Genomic DNA, 19,522 nt, shown 5'->3' with positions numbered 1-19,522 from the left:
TCCCATAGAGAAATTCTGGATGGTTCTTAATTAATTATAAATACCATTCCTACTAGATAATGAGATAGTATATACAACACAATACAATTTAAATGTTACTCATTAAGCCAAAAAATAGGGAAAATTATATAAACTATTTAGGCCGTATCCTTCTATTCGTATTTCACAACTGTAATTTATTAACTAAAAGTGTTTCGACTGAAAAGGTAAAGCTTCTGCTTACACAAACTGTCGATGTTCGAAAAATTCAAACTTGATTCCGAAACTAAGAAGCTCTTAAAGGACTTAAGGTGCTATTCCAATGAATAAATAGAGAAAATCTTTGTCTCGGACATTTTTTTAGCACTTTACTGTTCGCAAGGGCTTCTGCGCTATTTTTTTTCTTGTAATGGTTCCTGTCTAAACTGTTTTCACCAGTCCACACTCTTTCCGTACAGAAGTAGATCTTGAAAAATTCGAAAATCTATTTGAAGATCCAAAGACTTTCCGTACAGAAGTAGATGTTCAAAAATTCAAAAGTCTATTTGAAGATCCAAAAAAGATACTTTCTTACTTCTTAATACTTTCGCAAGGTGGCGGAAGTTACATCCTGTTCGAATTTCGAAGTGGTCAAGTATCAAAATGTGACGATCTTCACATTGTTGTGAGGAAAACACAGAACAACGACGTTTACTGTTCTTGCCCCAGTATTTAATCACTCCATAATCACTGAGTAATTCTTTTGCCAGTGTTTTAGTGTGACATTTGATAAATTTTCCCCACCTTATTCGAAAATTTAGTATGAAAATTCGAAATTGAATTTGAATTGTGAAGCAAAAACCGACGTGAAGATAACTATATTGATGGGGAAACCGGAAATCGTCGGGAAATGGAATCTCTTCCGGTTTCTCTCTTCCGGTTTCCCCATCAATATGAATTTGAATTCTTCGAACTTCAACGACTTTTTATGCAAATAGAGTTCCATTTACCTTTTATCCAAGACACTTTTGGAGAATCAAAATCTACTTCTGTTCGGGCTCACTGTGTTCTTAAACCATCAAACAGTCGTGACAGAAACCAAACGCACACGCTCTGAATTTGAATACTTCATATTTTTTCACATAGTCCTTTAATAAAACTGTCTCATTAACTGTTCAGGAAATATTAGACTTCGGACTAGCTATTAACATACCGTAAATGCGGGTGACTTTGTCCCCTGCGGGTAACTTTGACACCCCCCTATTCGTAAGCTTTTCTTTATTTCTAGAACTGTCTTTTAAGAATGGTCTTTACCGATCAGACATGGTAACTCGAATCAGTACACTGAGAGAAATCGGAAAAAGCTAAAATAACATTCCGGAAATGTTAATTTTACCCTGCATTATTGATCGGAAATCGGTGTAAATATTACCCTTTTTTGTGTATTAGGGGTTAAATTAACCCTTTTTCATGTTAATTTTACCCTTAAAAAGGTGTAAAATTAACATTAAAAAATGTTGATATATTTTTACACCTAAAAAGTGTTAAAGTTACGAGGAAAAAAGTTAATCGCACTCTCTTTTTCTTCTCAGTGAATGAATAAATAGAGAAAATCTTTGTCCAGGGTGTGAATTCTGAGATGCGTGAGTTTTTCACGTGAGAAACTCACGGCTTTTAAATCATCTATTGTAAGAGTTTCGTTAAGTTTTCATGTAAAGTGTCATGTAAAACTCTTACAGCGCCTAAGGAAGCACGGTTTAGTTTTTACGAAAGTTTCACAAAACGCTTACTAAAAGTGATCTCAGAGCCGAGAATTAGTCATGTGAGTAACTCACGGATCTCAGAATTCATACCCAGGACATGTTTTTTAGCATTTTACTGTTCTCAAGGGCTTCTGCGCTATAAATTTTTCTTTGTAATGGTTCCTGTCTAAACTGTTTTCGCCAGTCCCCACTGTGTTTTTAAACCACCAAACAGTCGTGACAGAAACAAACGCACTCGCTCTGAATTTGAATACTTCATATTTTTCACATATTCCTTTAATAAAACTTTCTTAACTTATTCGGGAAATATGAGACTTCGGACTAGCTATTAAAATACCGTAAATGCGGGTGACTTTGTCCCCTGCGGGTAACTTTGACACACCCCTATTCGTAAGCTTTTCTTTATTTCTAGAACCTAAGGATGGTCTTCACCGATCAGACATGGTAACTCGGATCGATAAAAGACCATCCTTAAGTTCTAGAAATAAAGAAAAGCTTACGAACAGGGGGATGTCAAAGTCACTCGCAATTGCAATATATTGCCATAAGATCAATTTCGCTAAATGAATATGGGAAAAATATAAAGTGTTTCAAGCTGAAATATGCGCGAGGCCTGAAAGCCTTCCCCTACTGACATTAAAGGTCTTAAAGGTATTCCGAAATTCGAAACATAAAAACCCCAACCACTACTTAGACTTAATTTTCAAACCCGATCTTTGAATGTCTTAACTCCGATTTCCCTTGCTGAATAATTTTCAAAATCGTGACATTCCCTCTGAACTTTAGATGAGTATCAATGGATATTTGTTAAATTAAAATTGAACATTTATTAGCAATTGTTCTTCATTTTACAAAGAACTATTCGAAAGAATAAATTCCAATTTCACAGAAAACTTTATTAATTCCATCAATATCTTCTCACGGTGCTGCAATATTTATTGAAATGGGATAAAGTTTTGGTACTCGACTGATATAGTAAATTCCAGGAGTAAGAGCCATTTCTAATTGCGCCAGAGTAAGACCGTATATCTCTTTGAATTTCCGCCCACCATAGCTTTTTACATCTGACAGCCCAAGGCGAGCTTTGCAGTTTCCGCATCCACCCCATCCTTGAGATTTACTGTTCCCAAGTGCCCCAAGAAGGCGAAAATGGAGCAAGATTGCAATAATCGCGGAATTAGGGGAATGTTATATTCAGAAACTTAAACATCCTGGGAAAATCAAAATCGAACATGAAAGAGGGAGGAAGTAAATTTTAGTCCAACCTGAGACTGTCATGTGTAATTTGTGTTTCTCGTGGAAAATGTTAAAGGAATTTATTACCCTTCTTTATGTCTTTCGATGTCAAGCAACCCTTTCGGGTGAGGAAACATAATAATTCCAATAGTACAAAGTTAGGGGATTAATTTGGGACTAATTGAAATTTCCAAACTAGGCAAATTTATGCCATTACTATTTTATATTTTAGCAAAGTGTAGGTATATTTGTCAAGAATGGAGTGGATTGAATGAGATATATTTTATGCTAGAAGGTATTTCTTATTCATGATGGTTTTTAGAAGCTGGAGGAAATCTCTGTAATTCCTTGCAAGTTTTCCAAAGCTCAGGTTTTGCAATAAATCTTACAGTGCCGTTTCAGGTGAAATAAATAACTTGAGAGGAAAACCAATGTACAAATTTAAATCCTGTAAACGTGAACTAAAATAAATATCCGTAAAAGCCGCAATAATTTGTGACAAATAAAGAAGTAAGCCCTATAGATGTGAGAAAAATTCAGTAACAAAAGTCTAAGTAGGGGAAAATGACCATGCCTTACTTCATAATGACCAAATTTTTCCTATGTTTTTCAATAAATGTCACTTATCGTACGCTTATTTTAAAAACTATGGGAAAGTATCCTGTTTTTAAAATATATTGCAGAGTCACATTTATTCAGAAACATAGGAAAAGTTTAGTCATTATGAAGCTTGGGACAGTACAAAGCATAGATACTTTCCCCTACGTATGAAAACAGTATTAATTTTCTTTTTAATTCTGCTACATTTTTTAATTAAAAATATTATATTTGTGTACTTTTATAACATTTCGAGTCAGTACTGTAAGCCCTGATGGGGCTCACTGAAATTATAAAACTTATTAAGGGAAAATGGGGAACTGAAGGTGCCACTCATCTTTCAACTTCCTTGGAGTGAACCGTCCACGGCGACTGATGCTCACTCACTGAAGTGCAGGGACAGCTGACATGAACAAAAGCCCCAGCAACCTTCAGCACCTGCCTAGGGATGTTGGGTGGGGTGTGTCATAGGAATGAAGGATTGGGATTGGTGGGTTTGGCCGTCGACTGGGTTAACAATTGTCGAATGGGCCATACGCTCTACAGTACGGTTTTTTTGTCACAATATAGCTATTGTTAAGTTTTCTTCTTACATATATCCAAATCAAATTGAGCGACAGTCTAAAGATTATGATATTAATTATACGATAATAATTCATCATTTATTTTGTAACTATTTTTTAATAGTAAATTTTGCTCCAATTAGGAGGAGGTGGGGCTAATTTGAGCGGTGGGGCTAGATTGTTATATGACTTTTTAGCCTATTTCTAAATTTAGGTCCTTATGTCTCCGGCACACCTTTTAGATCAGGAAAATTTCATGAAGTCGAAATTCGAAGCCCTTTCTTTCTCATATTCTTTGCATATGTCTATCTCATTCTCTTGCACTCTTCTTCTTCTTTTAAACATCACACCAAATTCAATTTCGATCAATCGAATTTGGTATGCAAAAAAATGAGATAGTCATATACAAAACATGTGAGAAAGAAAGGGATGCGAATTTCGTCTTCATGAAATTTTTACTGGTCTAAAAGGTGTGCCAGAGCCATTACAATGACTTGATTTAGATCCACAATAATTTTGTTTATCCAAATTACATCATGTTAAAACCAAGTTTCCATTCGAAAATATGCGAAAAAATCGTGGAACAATGTAGCCCCACAGCTAAAAGTAGCCCCACCTCCCCCTAATTCGTTTTCTTTATATTAGGTTATTATTTACTCAGATACATTTAAGGTAAAGTGCCCTCAAGTCGACCGGTTCCTCGACTCGACCGGTGGTCAATATTTGAATGTTTGATGGTGAATTTCTATAAAATTGTCACCTATTAATTCTATTATATTAATTCTATATTTCTATAAAATAATTGACTTATTAATGTTAGATCATACGCCAAATATTAGTGAAAATATAAATAAATTGAATAAATAACTCTACCGGTCGAATTGAGGAATCGGTCGACTTGAGGGGACTTTACCTTATACAATATCGCGCCGTATAATTTTAGCTAATTAGATTAAATTACTAAAAATTGTCTAACTGACCGTAATTTTAGTAACTGGTGGATAAAAACTTTCTAAACCTTTACGTTATTTTAAAATATTACGGATTTAATAATTTAAAATAAGGTTTATTTCCAGAAAAGCGAGACTTCAATTTTAATAACTGGAGGGTTAATATTAGTAACTTTCAGGATTGCTTTTCGAATACCCAAGGGGTATATTTTAGTAATCGAGGGCTTAATTTTAGTAACTGGAGGATAAATTTTAGTAACCTGAGGATCAATTTTGGTAACTGAACAGTTACTTTTAATACCTTCTAGGTTTAATTTTAGTAACTGAAGGGCAATGTTGAGTTTTCAGAATTGCTTTTAGAATATCTAGGGGATCAATTTATATTATCCCGAAGGTTAATTTCAGTAATTTGAGGGTTAATTTTAGTGACATTTCGGATTGTTGTTGAAACATAGTGAGGGTGATGACGGTAAAATTTAGAAATCTGCTGCATTAATTTATTAGTTGATATGGTTGTGTGAAATGTATGGCAGACGATATGATAAATTTTTATTCAAAATATATAAAAGATAAAATGTAAGATACGAAATGAAAAAATACGAAATTAAAGAAATAAATAAAAAATATTAAAATATAAATTTTAAAAAAAATTTAAAAAAATAAATAAATAAAAAATAAAAAATAAATGGAAAATACGAAAACGTGTAAAATACGAACATGTAAAATACGAAGTTTCTGTATGAAAACACACCGATCAGAGGTTGCATAACTAATCAGAAGGTTTAGGTGTGATTATTAAATCTAAAACATCTCATCCATTTACCCTAATTTTCTCTATACTTTTATTTCCATAAAATCTTTTATTATAGCGCTGGCACACCTTTTCAATTTAGCAAAATTCAATCGAATGAAATTATACCTCTTACTCTTTCAAACCGAAATAAGATATGTTTGTCTCTTTCTGTCAAACGAAAATTGAAATTTCAATTTAATTTTCAATTTTAAATTTTAAATTTCATTTGACAGAAAGAGACAGCTATATCGGATTTCAGTTTGAAAGGGTAAGATATAAAATTTTAATCGATTGAAATTTATTCAATTGAAAAGGTGTACCAGTGTTATTACAATTCAAATCAATTTATTTAGGTGGCAGACTGTTCTCTACGTTCTCTGCATAAAAATTTACCCTCTAAGAGCATAATTTATTTAATAATATCCGGACAGTTTAATTTAACCATGGTCATAATTCAATTTGAAAAAATAACTTACCCTTGATGACCAGGGTAGGCATATCAAGAGTTTTTCCTTAGAATTATCCACTCTGTTTGAACCTAAAAGCATTTAACACTTGGAAGGACCCTAGTGGCAGCTGCTGCCAATTTAATTTTCAACTTAATTTCTTATAGTGAAGAATATATCATTTCGCCTGGAGGCCCGATTGAATGCGTGCAGAATTTATCTGGCTATTTTTTCGTTATAAAATTTTTAATAAAAATTAAATATTAATGTAAATATATTGCAAAAACAAAAAAACTGCACTCGGAAGGACCAAGTGGCAGTTGCTGCCATATGCATTTTATATGGGAGTTTGACGTTCTGCAGATGTAATTTTCTTGATTGTTAGTGTATAAAAGCCTTAAAAGAACAAATTGAAAGTGTTTTTGCAAATTATTGAGAAGAATTATGGGAAATATTGAATTGGGAAATATGAATAATTATGGGAATTATTCAATTTTTCTCTTATTTCCCAAAGCTCAAAATCCATTTTGTTAAGCAAAGTTAATAGAAAATAGTTAATAGTATTAACTATTGTTCATAAAGTAGAATTTTTGCTTTAAAAAATAAGAGAAAAATTGAAACATTCAAGGGCTGCCGCATGCAAAGGCAGACCACTTACCCTTACCCCATGATTCTGATAAAGATGAAAACATCGAATGTTAAAAATCTTTAGATACAGTACCCAAGGAGATGAAATTTCTGATTCAGACAACAGAAAAGAACTGACTAAAGCTCCGAATGTTTAAATATAAGTAAAAATATCAAAATATTATGTAAAATTCGATAAGTGGCGGCGGCTGCCACTTGGTCCTTCCGTGACACTTTTAGTTAGGGTTCTACGAAGTGTTAAATGTCTAATTAACAGTAAAAAGTAGTCACATTAAAAAATATGGAAGTAATATTTTATGGAACTTAATTTTAGGTGAGATACAATTTAATTTCGTATAGATAACCGTTTAACATAGAATATTAAATAAATAAATAAATAAGCTTCAACCGATTGTGCCTCTTGAATATGAACTGAAATGACTAAAATCAATTTTGGGCGCAACTTTATTTATTTATTTGTGAGTTCATGTCAAAGTTCAATTTACAGGTACAATTTGGGACTATTTCACTTTATGTGTATTGGAAAACTCACAAAATTATATAAATTAATGATCTATCAATAAAGTTTGAAGCGAATAAATTTACTTTAACAATACTTTAATAAATTTTGTATCGAAGCGAAAATACTGATATTCGGTGAGATTTCTATCGAATTTGCAAATTTATTTAGTGACTGAATAAAAATTAATTCATTTTAGACCAAAGAAATTATTTTAGGTTTAGAAATTTCTACTAAGGTGTTTCTGTATTATTTAAAATTGAACATTTAAGCAAGTTTATGTGTTTTTTTTATTTTCTATTATTTTAAGGATAACTCTATTTACCCTCAAAATTTTTATACTTTTAAAGAAATTTCAAAAACGGGAAAGTTCGTGTATAACAATTTATTTTCACGAGTACGTTATCAAATAAATATGAACTGTATCTTGGGTTATAGACAAAAAATATGATAAAAATAAAAATTTTTGAAAAAAACATCCCTAGAAAAGATGCAAGCCATTGTGAGAAGGCGTCGATCTCGAGGCAGACCTAGGACAAGGTGGCTGAATCAAATTCAGAATCTACCCTTGGAATGCCTGCTAAACTGAATGTCATAAACGGTTGAAAATGATGATGATAACAAAATTTCCTTAATATTATTTTTTTTTCTTTTACTCTACTATTGCCAAATAGATGTTTATTTTTTAATTAAAAAAAATCTAATGCATTTCAGATTTAAATTGTTCTTTACTAGCATGGAGAAAACTAACTGTAATACATGAAAATATAGGGCCCTATGAAATATAATTGTAACGCAAATGCTTATAATTTGTAAATTTAGACGCTTTCATCTACATGTTAGTCTTCCTCAAAATTTTATTATAATTTAATTAGATGAAAAGCAATTAATTATTCATTTGAAGTGTGTTTGTTTACCTCTAATTTGCCTTTGTAAATAACAGAAACTTCCAAATATGTATATGTAATGTGTAGTGCGAATTCCAGAAAAGAGGTTCCCTTCGTAAAGTTATGCCCTGAGAATAAAATAACATTTTCCAATTTACCCTGACGAATCCTCTTTCTGGTAAAATGTGTTTCTCGTCGTTTGGATTTTCACCTGTCGTCTCGTCATCCCAACATCTGGGATTTCTTTGGAAAAAGGAACTTTTATAACACCGAAAAAGGACCCATTTGTTGAAAATGTTACCTCCGCCTGTTTCGCCCCCAAGCATTAACTTGTTCGAGGGGAAAACCTTTTGAATAAGAGATCAATCGAAACGATAACGCACACAAAAGTAAATTAAAGTTTATGTGCACCAAGTGGATGTGATGGCCAAAAGAGGCTGCTTTTGATAACAACTCTTCCTCAACAATAGTTTAATTCTTTTTTTTTCTTCTCAACATTTCTCTTCTCCCGAAATCATTCTACCCCAAAAGTTCATCTCAAAATCAGAATCCTCAACCATTCATTTCCTATATCAAACCAACAAACAATAGCCACAAACAAAACAGAATATGCCTATACAAGTATAATATAAAATATCAGTTATCCAACCACAAAAGGAGATCTTTTGGTTTTCACCGCAAAACATTGGCTCAAGAATTGAAAAGCAAACTGAAAGAAGTCCAAGAAAGTGGGTGGAAAATGAGTGGGATGCCTTTATTTTGTACCAGACATTTTCAACTTTTTAGCTCTCCAAGCCGTCAGTAATTTACGATATTATTTCTTGTGATAAAGTCACCAAGAATCCAAGAGAATCAACCAGCACGACACAACATATACATTATCGCTCGGGTCTGTCCTTTCCTTCATAAACAACATCAAGAGGAGCAAAAAAGCTCCCAGATTCACTTTTCTTCCAACTGGAGAAAATTTATCTATACATGAGATTGCAAGGTGGTTACAAGGTGAAATTGATGACTGCTCCTATAGTCAGAGTTGGGTATTCTTCACCATGGCTAAAGATAAGGAGATTCATAATGTTAACCTAATATATGATTATGAGAAGATTTTTGTATGATATTTAAGCACTGATTTTACTAGTATTTACTAATATCTGCTTTTTTAACACCCAACTAACCCTTTCAAAATGTTCAATAAATATTTACAAGTATCCACAAAAATTTACAAAATATTCGAAATATTCACAGCAGGTTATTCAAAATATTCAAAATATTATTCGAATATTCGAGCATCGCACTTACGCGATTTGAGTTGCATTTTTCGATTTTTGATTATTGCAGAAATAAACAGAGAATTTTGTGCAGTTTCAGAATCCGGTTATCCCAAAAAGTTGTGCTAAAAATTTTCCAAAATTATAAATTTTCCAAATCCTTGTTTAGTATAAGGGAAGAGTACCCCGAATCGAAATGTTAAGAAACATGCTCCATATTTAGTTGAAAATACAATCCACAAAACATTATTTGGTATTTTTATGTTTGCTAATTGATACATTAGTGATCCCTTTAACTATATCTGTGCTTTTGAATTTTTAATTTTTACAATAAATTAATAAAAAAAATATGTGTAATTATAAACTTGCACTCTGTACCTCGGATCGTCAGAAATTTAATCAAGTGTCTCAGGGAAAATTGGTTTTATAAATTAAATCTGAGTTAATGAACTGTATTCTTGTGAGAGTTAAATGGTAAAAAGTAGCTAATAATTTTTAAAAAATCATTTAATTTGGAGCAACAATGTGGTATTAACCTGATGATCCGAGGAATACTGCCAATCGCTGGTACACTTCCCTTAAGTGATGTTTTCAAAACTTTCTTAAAAAGATTGGTAAGAGTGGCATTTTTGCATAATATACGCTGCACACAACTGATATCATGATAAAATTTATAATGATATATTGATAATTTCTAAAAGTGTAAAGCCGAAAACATTCATAGCCTGAGAAGGGGTTTTCCAGCGTCTTTCCCCCTGAAGGTTGGAAAGGAACGCTAAGACAGCGATGGCCGCATGAAAGGTGGGTTATTTTTGAGTATTTAGTGATTGCAATTCAATTTGTTTTAATATCTGATTTCGCGATTTTCTTAGTTTAACTATGAAATACATTAATGAAAATTGAAAATTTATTTCAGATTTTTTTTCTCAGACAAGAATTACAATTTGCAGATTTCCCGCAAATAAGGCACTACTCCATTGAACTACGTATTAGATCGCCATTTTGTACTCGAAATTTTTTTTAAGTAATTTAAATATGTATAAACATATATCAAAAATTTCAAGAATCTCGGTCGTTTACTTCACTTCGAAAAAATCGCGAAAAACAGCTATATGGGGAGGTGGGGCTACTTTGAGCTGTGGAACTACATTGGTATACGATTTTTTCGCATATTTCTAATGGAAACTAGGTTTTAACGTGATGTAATTTGAATAAACCAAATAATTGTGGGACTAAATAAAATAATTGTAAGAACCAGCTTCCTTTAGAAATAGGTGAAAAAGTCGTATAACAACCTAACTCCGCAGCTCAAAGTAGCCCCATCTTCCCCTAAGTTTCGGCCTGACACTCCCCCTTAAAACATTAAATTTTTTTCTCAAAACTATCAATCGGTTCAAAAAAATGTTCTTAAGGAAATGGGCACATTCATACGGTTCACCTTATTCCCTGCATTCAAATGATATACGGAACTACGGAACTCATGAATCGATTTTGGAAACGTATCCAATATTTTCTAAACCGCAAAATACGATGAAATTTTTATTTTTCAACATTTTCACATAATTTTCAACTTGATCCATAAATTTTCTTCAACTAAGATACTCACAATATCGTCGTCAATGTTAGAGGTCGTCCAAAATGTAGTTGATCTTTCCAACGACAAATCTTTATTGCACAATTTTTCAAGCACTTTTTAATCATCCTGCGAGCAAGGACACGATCTAAATAAACAAATAAAATGTATTTTTGTGCAAGTTCATCACTTACAAATTTCCAAAATTTGCCAAACATTAAATACGGCAAATGCACCTTTTTGTTCTGAATTTTGTAAATGCCCACACTAAAAACACATCATATTTTCTCTATTTCTTTTGTCAACATGATAAAAAAAATTATTTAATTAAAGCTCTATAAAAGCAATAAAATAGCATAATATATATTTCCTGAAATTTTCATTTAAAAATTTTAAAAATTCAACCGTTTGGACCTGAAGTTCGGAGACCTTTCTGAAAACTTATTTTTCGGTGGACAAGAATAACTCAAGGTGGGTTCATTTGTAGTCGAAAACAAAAATATTTTCTATTAGAAGATGAGTTACGGCGTAACTCGTTTTTCGAATTAATGCTATAAATCAATTTATATCAAATTTTGCGGGCCAAGTTTACCTTTTTATCAACAAATAGATCAAATTTTGAATATAAAATGATTCAAACACACAAATTACACATTTGGACTCTCACCAGCGACAATTAATGTGAATCATATATTAAAATTTTAATGTGCAAGTGTGATAACACAGTTAAACTTGTACGTAAACGAAATATTTCAAAAAACATAAATAAATAAAATTTAGATTTTTGAGAGAATTTTCTACAAAAAGTTACCATTTTCGGTGTATTTTGCATCATATTTCCTCTTATAGGGGCAAGTGGGGCACCTTTGAAAATGGTATATTTCTCCTATGTTTAAGTGCAACTAAAATATATCATAATGTAATTTAGCTTCTCAATCTGTTTGTGCAGCTAAATTATAACACACGACTCAATTTTATTTAAAAATATGTGAAAAATCCCAATTACAAAGGTGCTCCATATTCAAAGGTACCCCACTGCCCCCTAAAAGAACTTGTGATCATGGAAACGATAATACTTCGTTCATGTACGAGTTTAACTCATTTGCTAATGGGAATTTTTTTTTTTACTTTGAATGAATCTTCTTTAAGTAATCTTGTCTACCAATAAATCAGTTTGTCAAAAAGGTCTCCAAAAATCAATTTTTAAATTTTTTAAATAAAATTTCAAAAAAATATTCTTAATTAAATTTAATTTTTTTTAATAAATTTCTCGATATTAATGAATTACTAAAGAACTTTATTCATCTATAAAATTAAGAAAAAACTGATTAGAAATAAATCTACAACATTTTGTGAGGGTCAGAGAAGTCCTTATCTTGCTATAGTAAACCGTTTCGCTTCTAAATTTAAATTCATTCTGCGCAGGACTCGATAATTTTATTGCAAAATGTTTGATCAATATATTTAAGTGACTGAAAACAAGTAGTCTGAGTTCAGAACAAATTTAATCTTTTCATGAGAAGAAATATCTTGCAAAATGGACAAATTGACCAAGGAGGAAGATACGAACGATGCCATTCTCTCTGAAATACGTAATCTCATTGCGGAGCTCAACACAAATTTGACAACATTTCAAGGAATTGGGGAAGTGCTGCGAAATTTCTCAGTGATAGACTTGAGGGAGAATCTTGAAGTTTCCACTGAAAGGAGTGAACAAGAATTGGAAGAAAAATCCATTGGTGAAATTTTAAAGGACATAAGAGGAAGTTCTCAAAGACTTGGACCCACATTTCAAGGAGATGCTGCTGGCAAATTCGTAAAATCACTAGACAAGCTCACAGAAACCCTACAAGAGCTGCAGGAATGCAGTGAGAAAATGGCCAAAATTGATAAACAAGTCGAAGAATGTGTTCAAGAAGCACAGAATTCTCTCTCCATGGCTTGTAAAAGTATTCAAGACGATTCATCCAATGCTACTACTGGGATAGAATAGGAAAATTTATGGTAATTTTATAGAGAAATAATTTTTGTGACTTCATTTAAAAAGAACTGTGAATAAATTATGGAAAATATGAATAATGTAAATCTGATGAAATTAAATTTTTTAATAAAACTAAACAAATTTTAGTTTAAACTAATTAATTTAAACTAAATTTTAAATTTTTTTGTTTGTTAAATTTTTTTTTTTTAAGGTCAATTGGGTATTTGGTCACCGGTGACCCAAAAATAAAATTCTTCTAACGGCCATGTACGGTTATGTTTTGTTATAAAACTCGGGAAAAAATTAATTTTTCTGAACCTAAATTTTTGAATCTCTCGTCCTTAAAGGGTTAAAAGGACAAAATTCGTAAGGAGCAGGTGAACAAATCGGCACCGATCCGTCTCCATGATCGGCTAATTGGTAGCCAAAATGAAGCGTAAGTGATCAATCTAGCCCCTAAAACAGAAAAAAATGTACCGAAATTACGAAAAATATGTATTGAAGAAATATAGACATTATATAATTTCCAATACAATTATACTGAAGTAATCATCAAAATCGTTTAAGCAAGAATCAAGATAATAAGTATGCGTTATGAAAATTAGTTCTTGGGACTAAGGCGCCCCTGTCATTGATCTTATGAAGCTGAAATGTCCTAGAAAGTTGCAGAATTTTCTAACACCTTTCATTTGGACATTTTGGACCATTATTCATCAAATTCGGTCAAATAGAACTGAAAATATAACTTTTCAAATTTCCTGAACTGTAACCTCTTATATTCCCGGTTCTAGTGAAACCAGAAAGAACACACAATACGCCAAGTTTATTTTTTTTAGTTTAGAAGTTATTAGACTTAAACGATTTTCCGTAATCAGAGAGTATCAAGAACCATTTTAGTACAAATTGAGCATCAACATGGCATGAAGCTTTGCCAAGATTGTTAATAAAATCACCTAATATTTGCAAGTTTACGATCTTCGGAGACCTTAACGGTTTTCCAAGGTGAATATTTCTGTATAAGAGACACGTTCCTATAAATGCAATCCTTTTCATAAGTTGAAAATGATAAGAATATGGTTTGGTCTGGTAAAGTCATCGTCAAATCCTCCTTTACAAATTGTTCGTTGAACACTAACAACGCTAACAACATAAGATGAACCGTTCTTGAATAAAAAGATTTAGCTGAGATTGTTTGGAATCCCTTTGGTAAAATAATTCAATTTATTTCACTACTCGAACTCAAAGAGACAACTCCGTTTTTTTCAACTTGTCACCGCTCTGTACTTTAAACGGTAAAAGATATCAACATCCAGTATGCGATGACTCACTTTAAAAAAAAAAAACTTATATCCAGACGTTTTTGTCCTTTTTCCTCCCACGCCTCTCCAACCCTTCCAAAAGACCATAGTTTTTTCGGTTTTTCTTAAAATGCTTCCAAGCCAAGCTTTTTCACTGATTTTCGAATATGTTTTGAGGGTATCCCAGGCGAAAATTTCGTCAAAACATACCTATGACCGGAAAATTCTCCATTTTGATTTATATTGAACGTCAAAAGTCAATAATTTTGGAGGGCTTTTCAACCGATTTGCCTGATTATGAATTTGAGAAAAGGGTTATAAAATTTTAAACCAGCTCTGAAAAATTTTTTTTGTCAAATTAACAAAAGAAGTTTGTAAAAAGGATGTTCTTCCATACAGAATATGGAAAAGTTTTGTCAAATAGGCGGCCAACTGGATCTTCTGTTAAAAGTTTGTCAAAAAGGTGTTTTTCCTTATAAAATTTAATAAAAAGTTGTGTCAAATTGGTAAATAACATCCTTTTGACAAAATTTCAACAAAATCCATTTGTTCGTTCAACAAGACATTTTTTTCAGAGCGGGTACATCGGTCTTAATCGGTAATCAATCGGTTAAGTACTGGTAGTTTAATCATTTTTTCGGAAATTATTATTTTTACTTGACTTTATGTTTCTTCCCGAGCTAGAAGTCAAACGGTAAGATATCGACTTCTAGTCTTCGATGACCCCCCCTCCCCCAAAAGTGGACATTATCACGGACGGTCGTTTTTCCATTTTCACTCAACCCCGTCCCCTTCAAAACCATGTTTTTCTTCTTTTTTTTTTCAAAGTAAGGTCCAAGCTTTCAATGATTTTTGGATATGTTTTAGTTAGAGGTACCCTGGGCTAACTTTTCGTCCATACAAACCTATAACAACCTATATGACCGGGAAATCCGGGAAGTATAGTAACTTCTGCATTTCTTCCTGTTTCTTTCCTTTGATTAGTCTGACTGAAAAGAAATATGTGTCCATTCAAACAGAAATTATAAATAAGGGTCCTCCGGAGGCCAGGGGGAGATATTAGAATCGGAAGTGGTGTACAACTGAAAATAAAGTGCTTGGAAGTCTTTGGAAGTGGGAGTACTCGAATATAATGTCTTTTCTGTCTAATTCTGTATTCTTCAGACTGCGTTACTTTTAATTGAGAATTTTAATTCGAGCGGCAGTATAATTTGGAAAGGTTTGTTGAAATTTTCAAGTTCAGTTATGACAATAAAATTTATTATAGTTTGATCGTTTTAATATCGTTTTAACTCTTTCCGGACCATAACATATCCAGCGAACGAATTTCAGTAAAACTCACTTTATTGTAAGTTTTAGTGGACAAATATGATACTTTTGTAGAGAAAGAATTTTTTTCGTCTCTAGGAAATTGGAAAACTCATGGGTACTCTCGTACCCAAAAGAACGAAAAGGAGACAAACTTCAATTTCCCAAAAGCCAATAATATCAATTTTGTGAATAATTTTTGCGTGTCAAATGACTCCTTTACAATGTTGATTACTAAAACAAGAAGAATTATTGACCAGTATCTTGTGGGATGTCCAGGAAATGGTCAAGAAGACACCAAATTCTTGCTTGCCAACAGATTCCTCAAAATATTTTACACATTTCTCTTAAGACGATGTTATTGTGCATTAAGCTTTCTCAAGAGCCAAAAAAACACTTCATCGACAATCAGAATTCATTAAAATCAGGAAAAACAGGAAAAACTTCCCCGAAAGTAATTTCCCGCACTGCCAAATGTCAAAATTATCGGCCATATAAGCAAAAATGTCGCTCCCGCTTGGAATTTTGTTACAAGGTTGATGTCAAAAAGCAAATAGCGGGCATTGGCGGGATAACCTTACATTTGACCTTTAGATTTTTGGGGACGAGCGTACCCAAAAAGTTTGAACAAGTTTTTTAAAAATTTAAGAAAAAAATATTTTTCGAATTTATGTAATCTATAATTGTTAGTTATCATACTTATTGGCCCCGAGAGGTTTTTCCTTATTCTGGTCTAGAAATATGAAAAAAGTCACAATATCTGCAAGGAAGCAGAAAATCGAAAATTAACAATTTTTGACCAAAAATATCTATGTTCAGGAGTTAATTGGGATCCTGCAAAAAATATCCTAGATTTGGACATCCTTATAATTTGTAATCATCCACAAGAATCGGATTTTTATCGATTCTAAATAGTCCAAAAAAATTCTTTTTTTCCATGGGTACCCAGAGTCCCAAAGGAGACGAAAGAGTTAAATGTAACCGTCGTGAACTTGTCCGGATTAAAAAGCGAGCATTGTGTTCTAGATTCATTAGAGGTACCCTGGTCAAACTTTTCGTCTATACAAGTTTTTGGAAAACTTTTGAAATTTGCTCTAGTGCTTTTTTGCATACTTTTGGGGTTTGTCCAAGAACAAAAGTTGGTAGTTGGTACCTTTGCCTTAAGGCCTCTACACATTGGGAGCAATTTTCATCAAAAATTGCATTTTTGACAGAATTTTGATGTTTCTGCGTACACAACTGCAGGTAATTTTCTTCAAAAAGCAATTTTTGACGAAAATTGTTCTCAATGTGTAGACACCTTTATACCAAGACCTTTGTTTGATGGTATGGGTCTCATTCACTCCTCCCCATCAAAACGATGTTGTTTTTGGAATTTCTCGGAAACAAATTGTGCGAGTTTCTTCATGTTGAATAATTTCTCAGTTAAATCATATAACGGATTTTTTCAAAGTAAAAGGTTTAACCCTTTAAGGACGATTGGAACACCGGTGTCCCATAAAGAAAATAATTTTTCCTTATATTTGTACATAATTACAAAATAGAAGGTTGAAGGAATCTAGGATATTTTTTGGAAGTCTCCAGCTATTTGCTATGTAGTAAATTTCTAAGCTAAAAAATGACGAATTTTTAAATTCTCATAATGAAAATTAATTTTAAATATTTTTTATACTTTTCCAATTTTTTTTAAGCAAAACTGTTTTACGAAAAGAAACTACAATACTCAAACATAATATTTTTCATTAGATTGAAAATTATGATTCATTAGTATTGTCAGAAAAATTACTTAAATTTTTAGGCTATTTTTGTAACTATCGTTGATAGAGACAAAAAATACACCAAATCAGACACTGTTGGCTTTTCGAAGGCCAGATATAAGACCCTTTACTAGTTTTGTACATTGGTTTCATTTTTATTGCTGATTTTCGGTCCGCGAAAACTGTCTCGTCGTTAAAGGGTTAAAAGGCTCTAGAGGTCTAGAGAGCGTGTTTCTTAACCGAAGGGGTTAATATTTGGGCTCGTTGGAAAGGTCTTGGAATTTCTAATAAGCCTGAACCGGTTCCAATGATTTATGAATCGGTAAAACCATTATGAACCGATAACTAATTTTTATCTGAAAATCAATTTTATTAATCCTAAGAATTCTAACCACTTTGGGCAATATTTTGAGTGATTCATGAATCGGTTTAAATCAGTTGTGAAATACTTTTGTGGTACAGCATCCAAGTCATGAGTTCGAGTATTTCGCAAAGTCTGGGACGCTTTGCCACCCATTTTTTAGCATATAAAAATACCAATGAGGTCAAGTTTTGGGTTGAGTTAAATCAATGATTTAATCTCTCATCTACAATTTTAGCAACTCTGATGTAAGAAACCAAAAAGACTGGAGTATAAATTTATTTACGATGTCCTCTGACAGGCGCAAAACTGCCTATTCTGTCCCTGTAAAAAGCTCCAAACACTAAATAGCAGGACAAAAATCATAAATTCCCTCAGATGTGGGTGCAAAAGTGACAAAATAATCTTTTCCTCGTGCCGTTCCAAGAACCGTTGATTCAAAAAAAAAATGAAAAAGCGCCTGGAGGTATGCAAAACATCAATTTTTCCTTCTTCACTAAAATCCTTGGCTCTATTTTTATTAAATTCATGTTAATAATTTCTTTTATAAGACACATCTCACTGGATCTTATCACCTGCGGAATGATTCTAATCCACGCTGTGCAACTTTAAGTGGCTGGTCGACGAGAGAGCATCGCGACGTATTTGGTTAAGATTCTTGTGCATTTGCGTTGCAGCAGATTCCTTCCTCTGGGAATTAATTGAGGAAGCGAATGGACATCTTCTGCTCCACATCCGTTCGTTCCAGAGCCTTGCAGAAGTCCTCGAATGAGATGGTGCCCTGTCCCATTTGATCTGCCTCCACAATTGTCCTCTCAGCGATGGAATTCAACTGATCCTGGCTAATATTGTCTCCCACCATCATGTGGAGGATGCTGAGGAGCTCATCGCGTGAGATTGAGTCATCGTCATCGAGATCGTACATCTTGAAGGCAAACCGCAACTTATCCGTGCGACTATTCAGTTTGTTGCGCTTCCCATTGGACTTTGGTGGCCGGAAACGGGCTAGAACCGTCATGAATTGCCGGAAGTTGACACGGTCATCGCTACTCTCCACAAAGAACGCATGAACAATACGATCACACAGAGGATTTATGGCCAATTCTGGGATTCTCAAGAAGTCATCCCTGGAAAGGGTTCCGCAATCACTGCGATCCAGGGACGTGAACCGGGAATACAGACGTTCAATTTGATTTGGAGTGACTACGGGAAGACAATTTAAAACTAATTTATCCTGCCGGACTTACATAAGCAGCCCCAATTGATCCATGAACTTGAGACTTTGTCCCTGAGATTCTGGACATGCATTTTTAATGCCACTTACAGCCTGTTTCCTCCTGAATCTGTGCAATTTCCTCTTCACGCAGCAACAGAGATGACTTGTTGCCCATTATTTTAACAATTCACTGCTAAAATTGAGAGAAAATAGAGAAAACACTTTGACTTTAGGTTCCAGGAATATTTTTCTGGTCAATGACGAAATGACAATAGCAGCTACAGCACAGCTGAGTAACCGAGTTCTTGGGACAGTTTCCTTGATTTATCTACCTGCAATGTAGTAGGAGGCGTAGAAAAAATAATTTCTAATACGACTTTTCTTCACAGTTGTAAAATAAAAATCAAAACTGATTCTTTA

The 19,522-nt window shown here is 33.0% G+C and overlaps 1 protein-coding gene across 1 annotated transcript; it reads right to left on the bottom strand.

Moving 5' to 3' along the window:
• Nucleotides 1-18,368: 18,368 nt before the first annotated feature.
• LOC129799639 (calcineurin B homologous protein 1) lies at nucleotides 18,369-19,397 on the bottom strand. Its single transcript, XM_055843716.1, has 2 exons — nucleotides 19,211-19,397; nucleotides 18,369-19,089 (listed from the first exon to the last, which is right to left on the bottom strand). The coding sequence occupies exons 1-2, from the start codon at nucleotides 19,275-19,277 to the stop codon at nucleotides 18,584-18,586; spliced, it is 573 nt and encodes a 190-aa protein (XP_055699691.1). The 5' UTR covers nucleotides 19,278-19,397; the 3' UTR covers nucleotides 18,369-18,583.
• Nucleotides 19,398-19,522: the final 125 nt, after the last annotated feature.

The sequence above is a fragment of the Phlebotomus papatasi genome, chromosome 1 (genome assembly GCF_024763615.1).
Source record: "Phlebotomus papatasi isolate M1 chromosome 1, Ppap_2.1, whole genome shotgun sequence".
Lineage (NCBI taxonomy): Eukaryota > Metazoa > Arthropoda > Insecta > Diptera > Psychodidae > Phlebotomus > Phlebotomus papatasi.
This window is presented reverse-complemented; position numbering and strand designations above follow the sequence as displayed.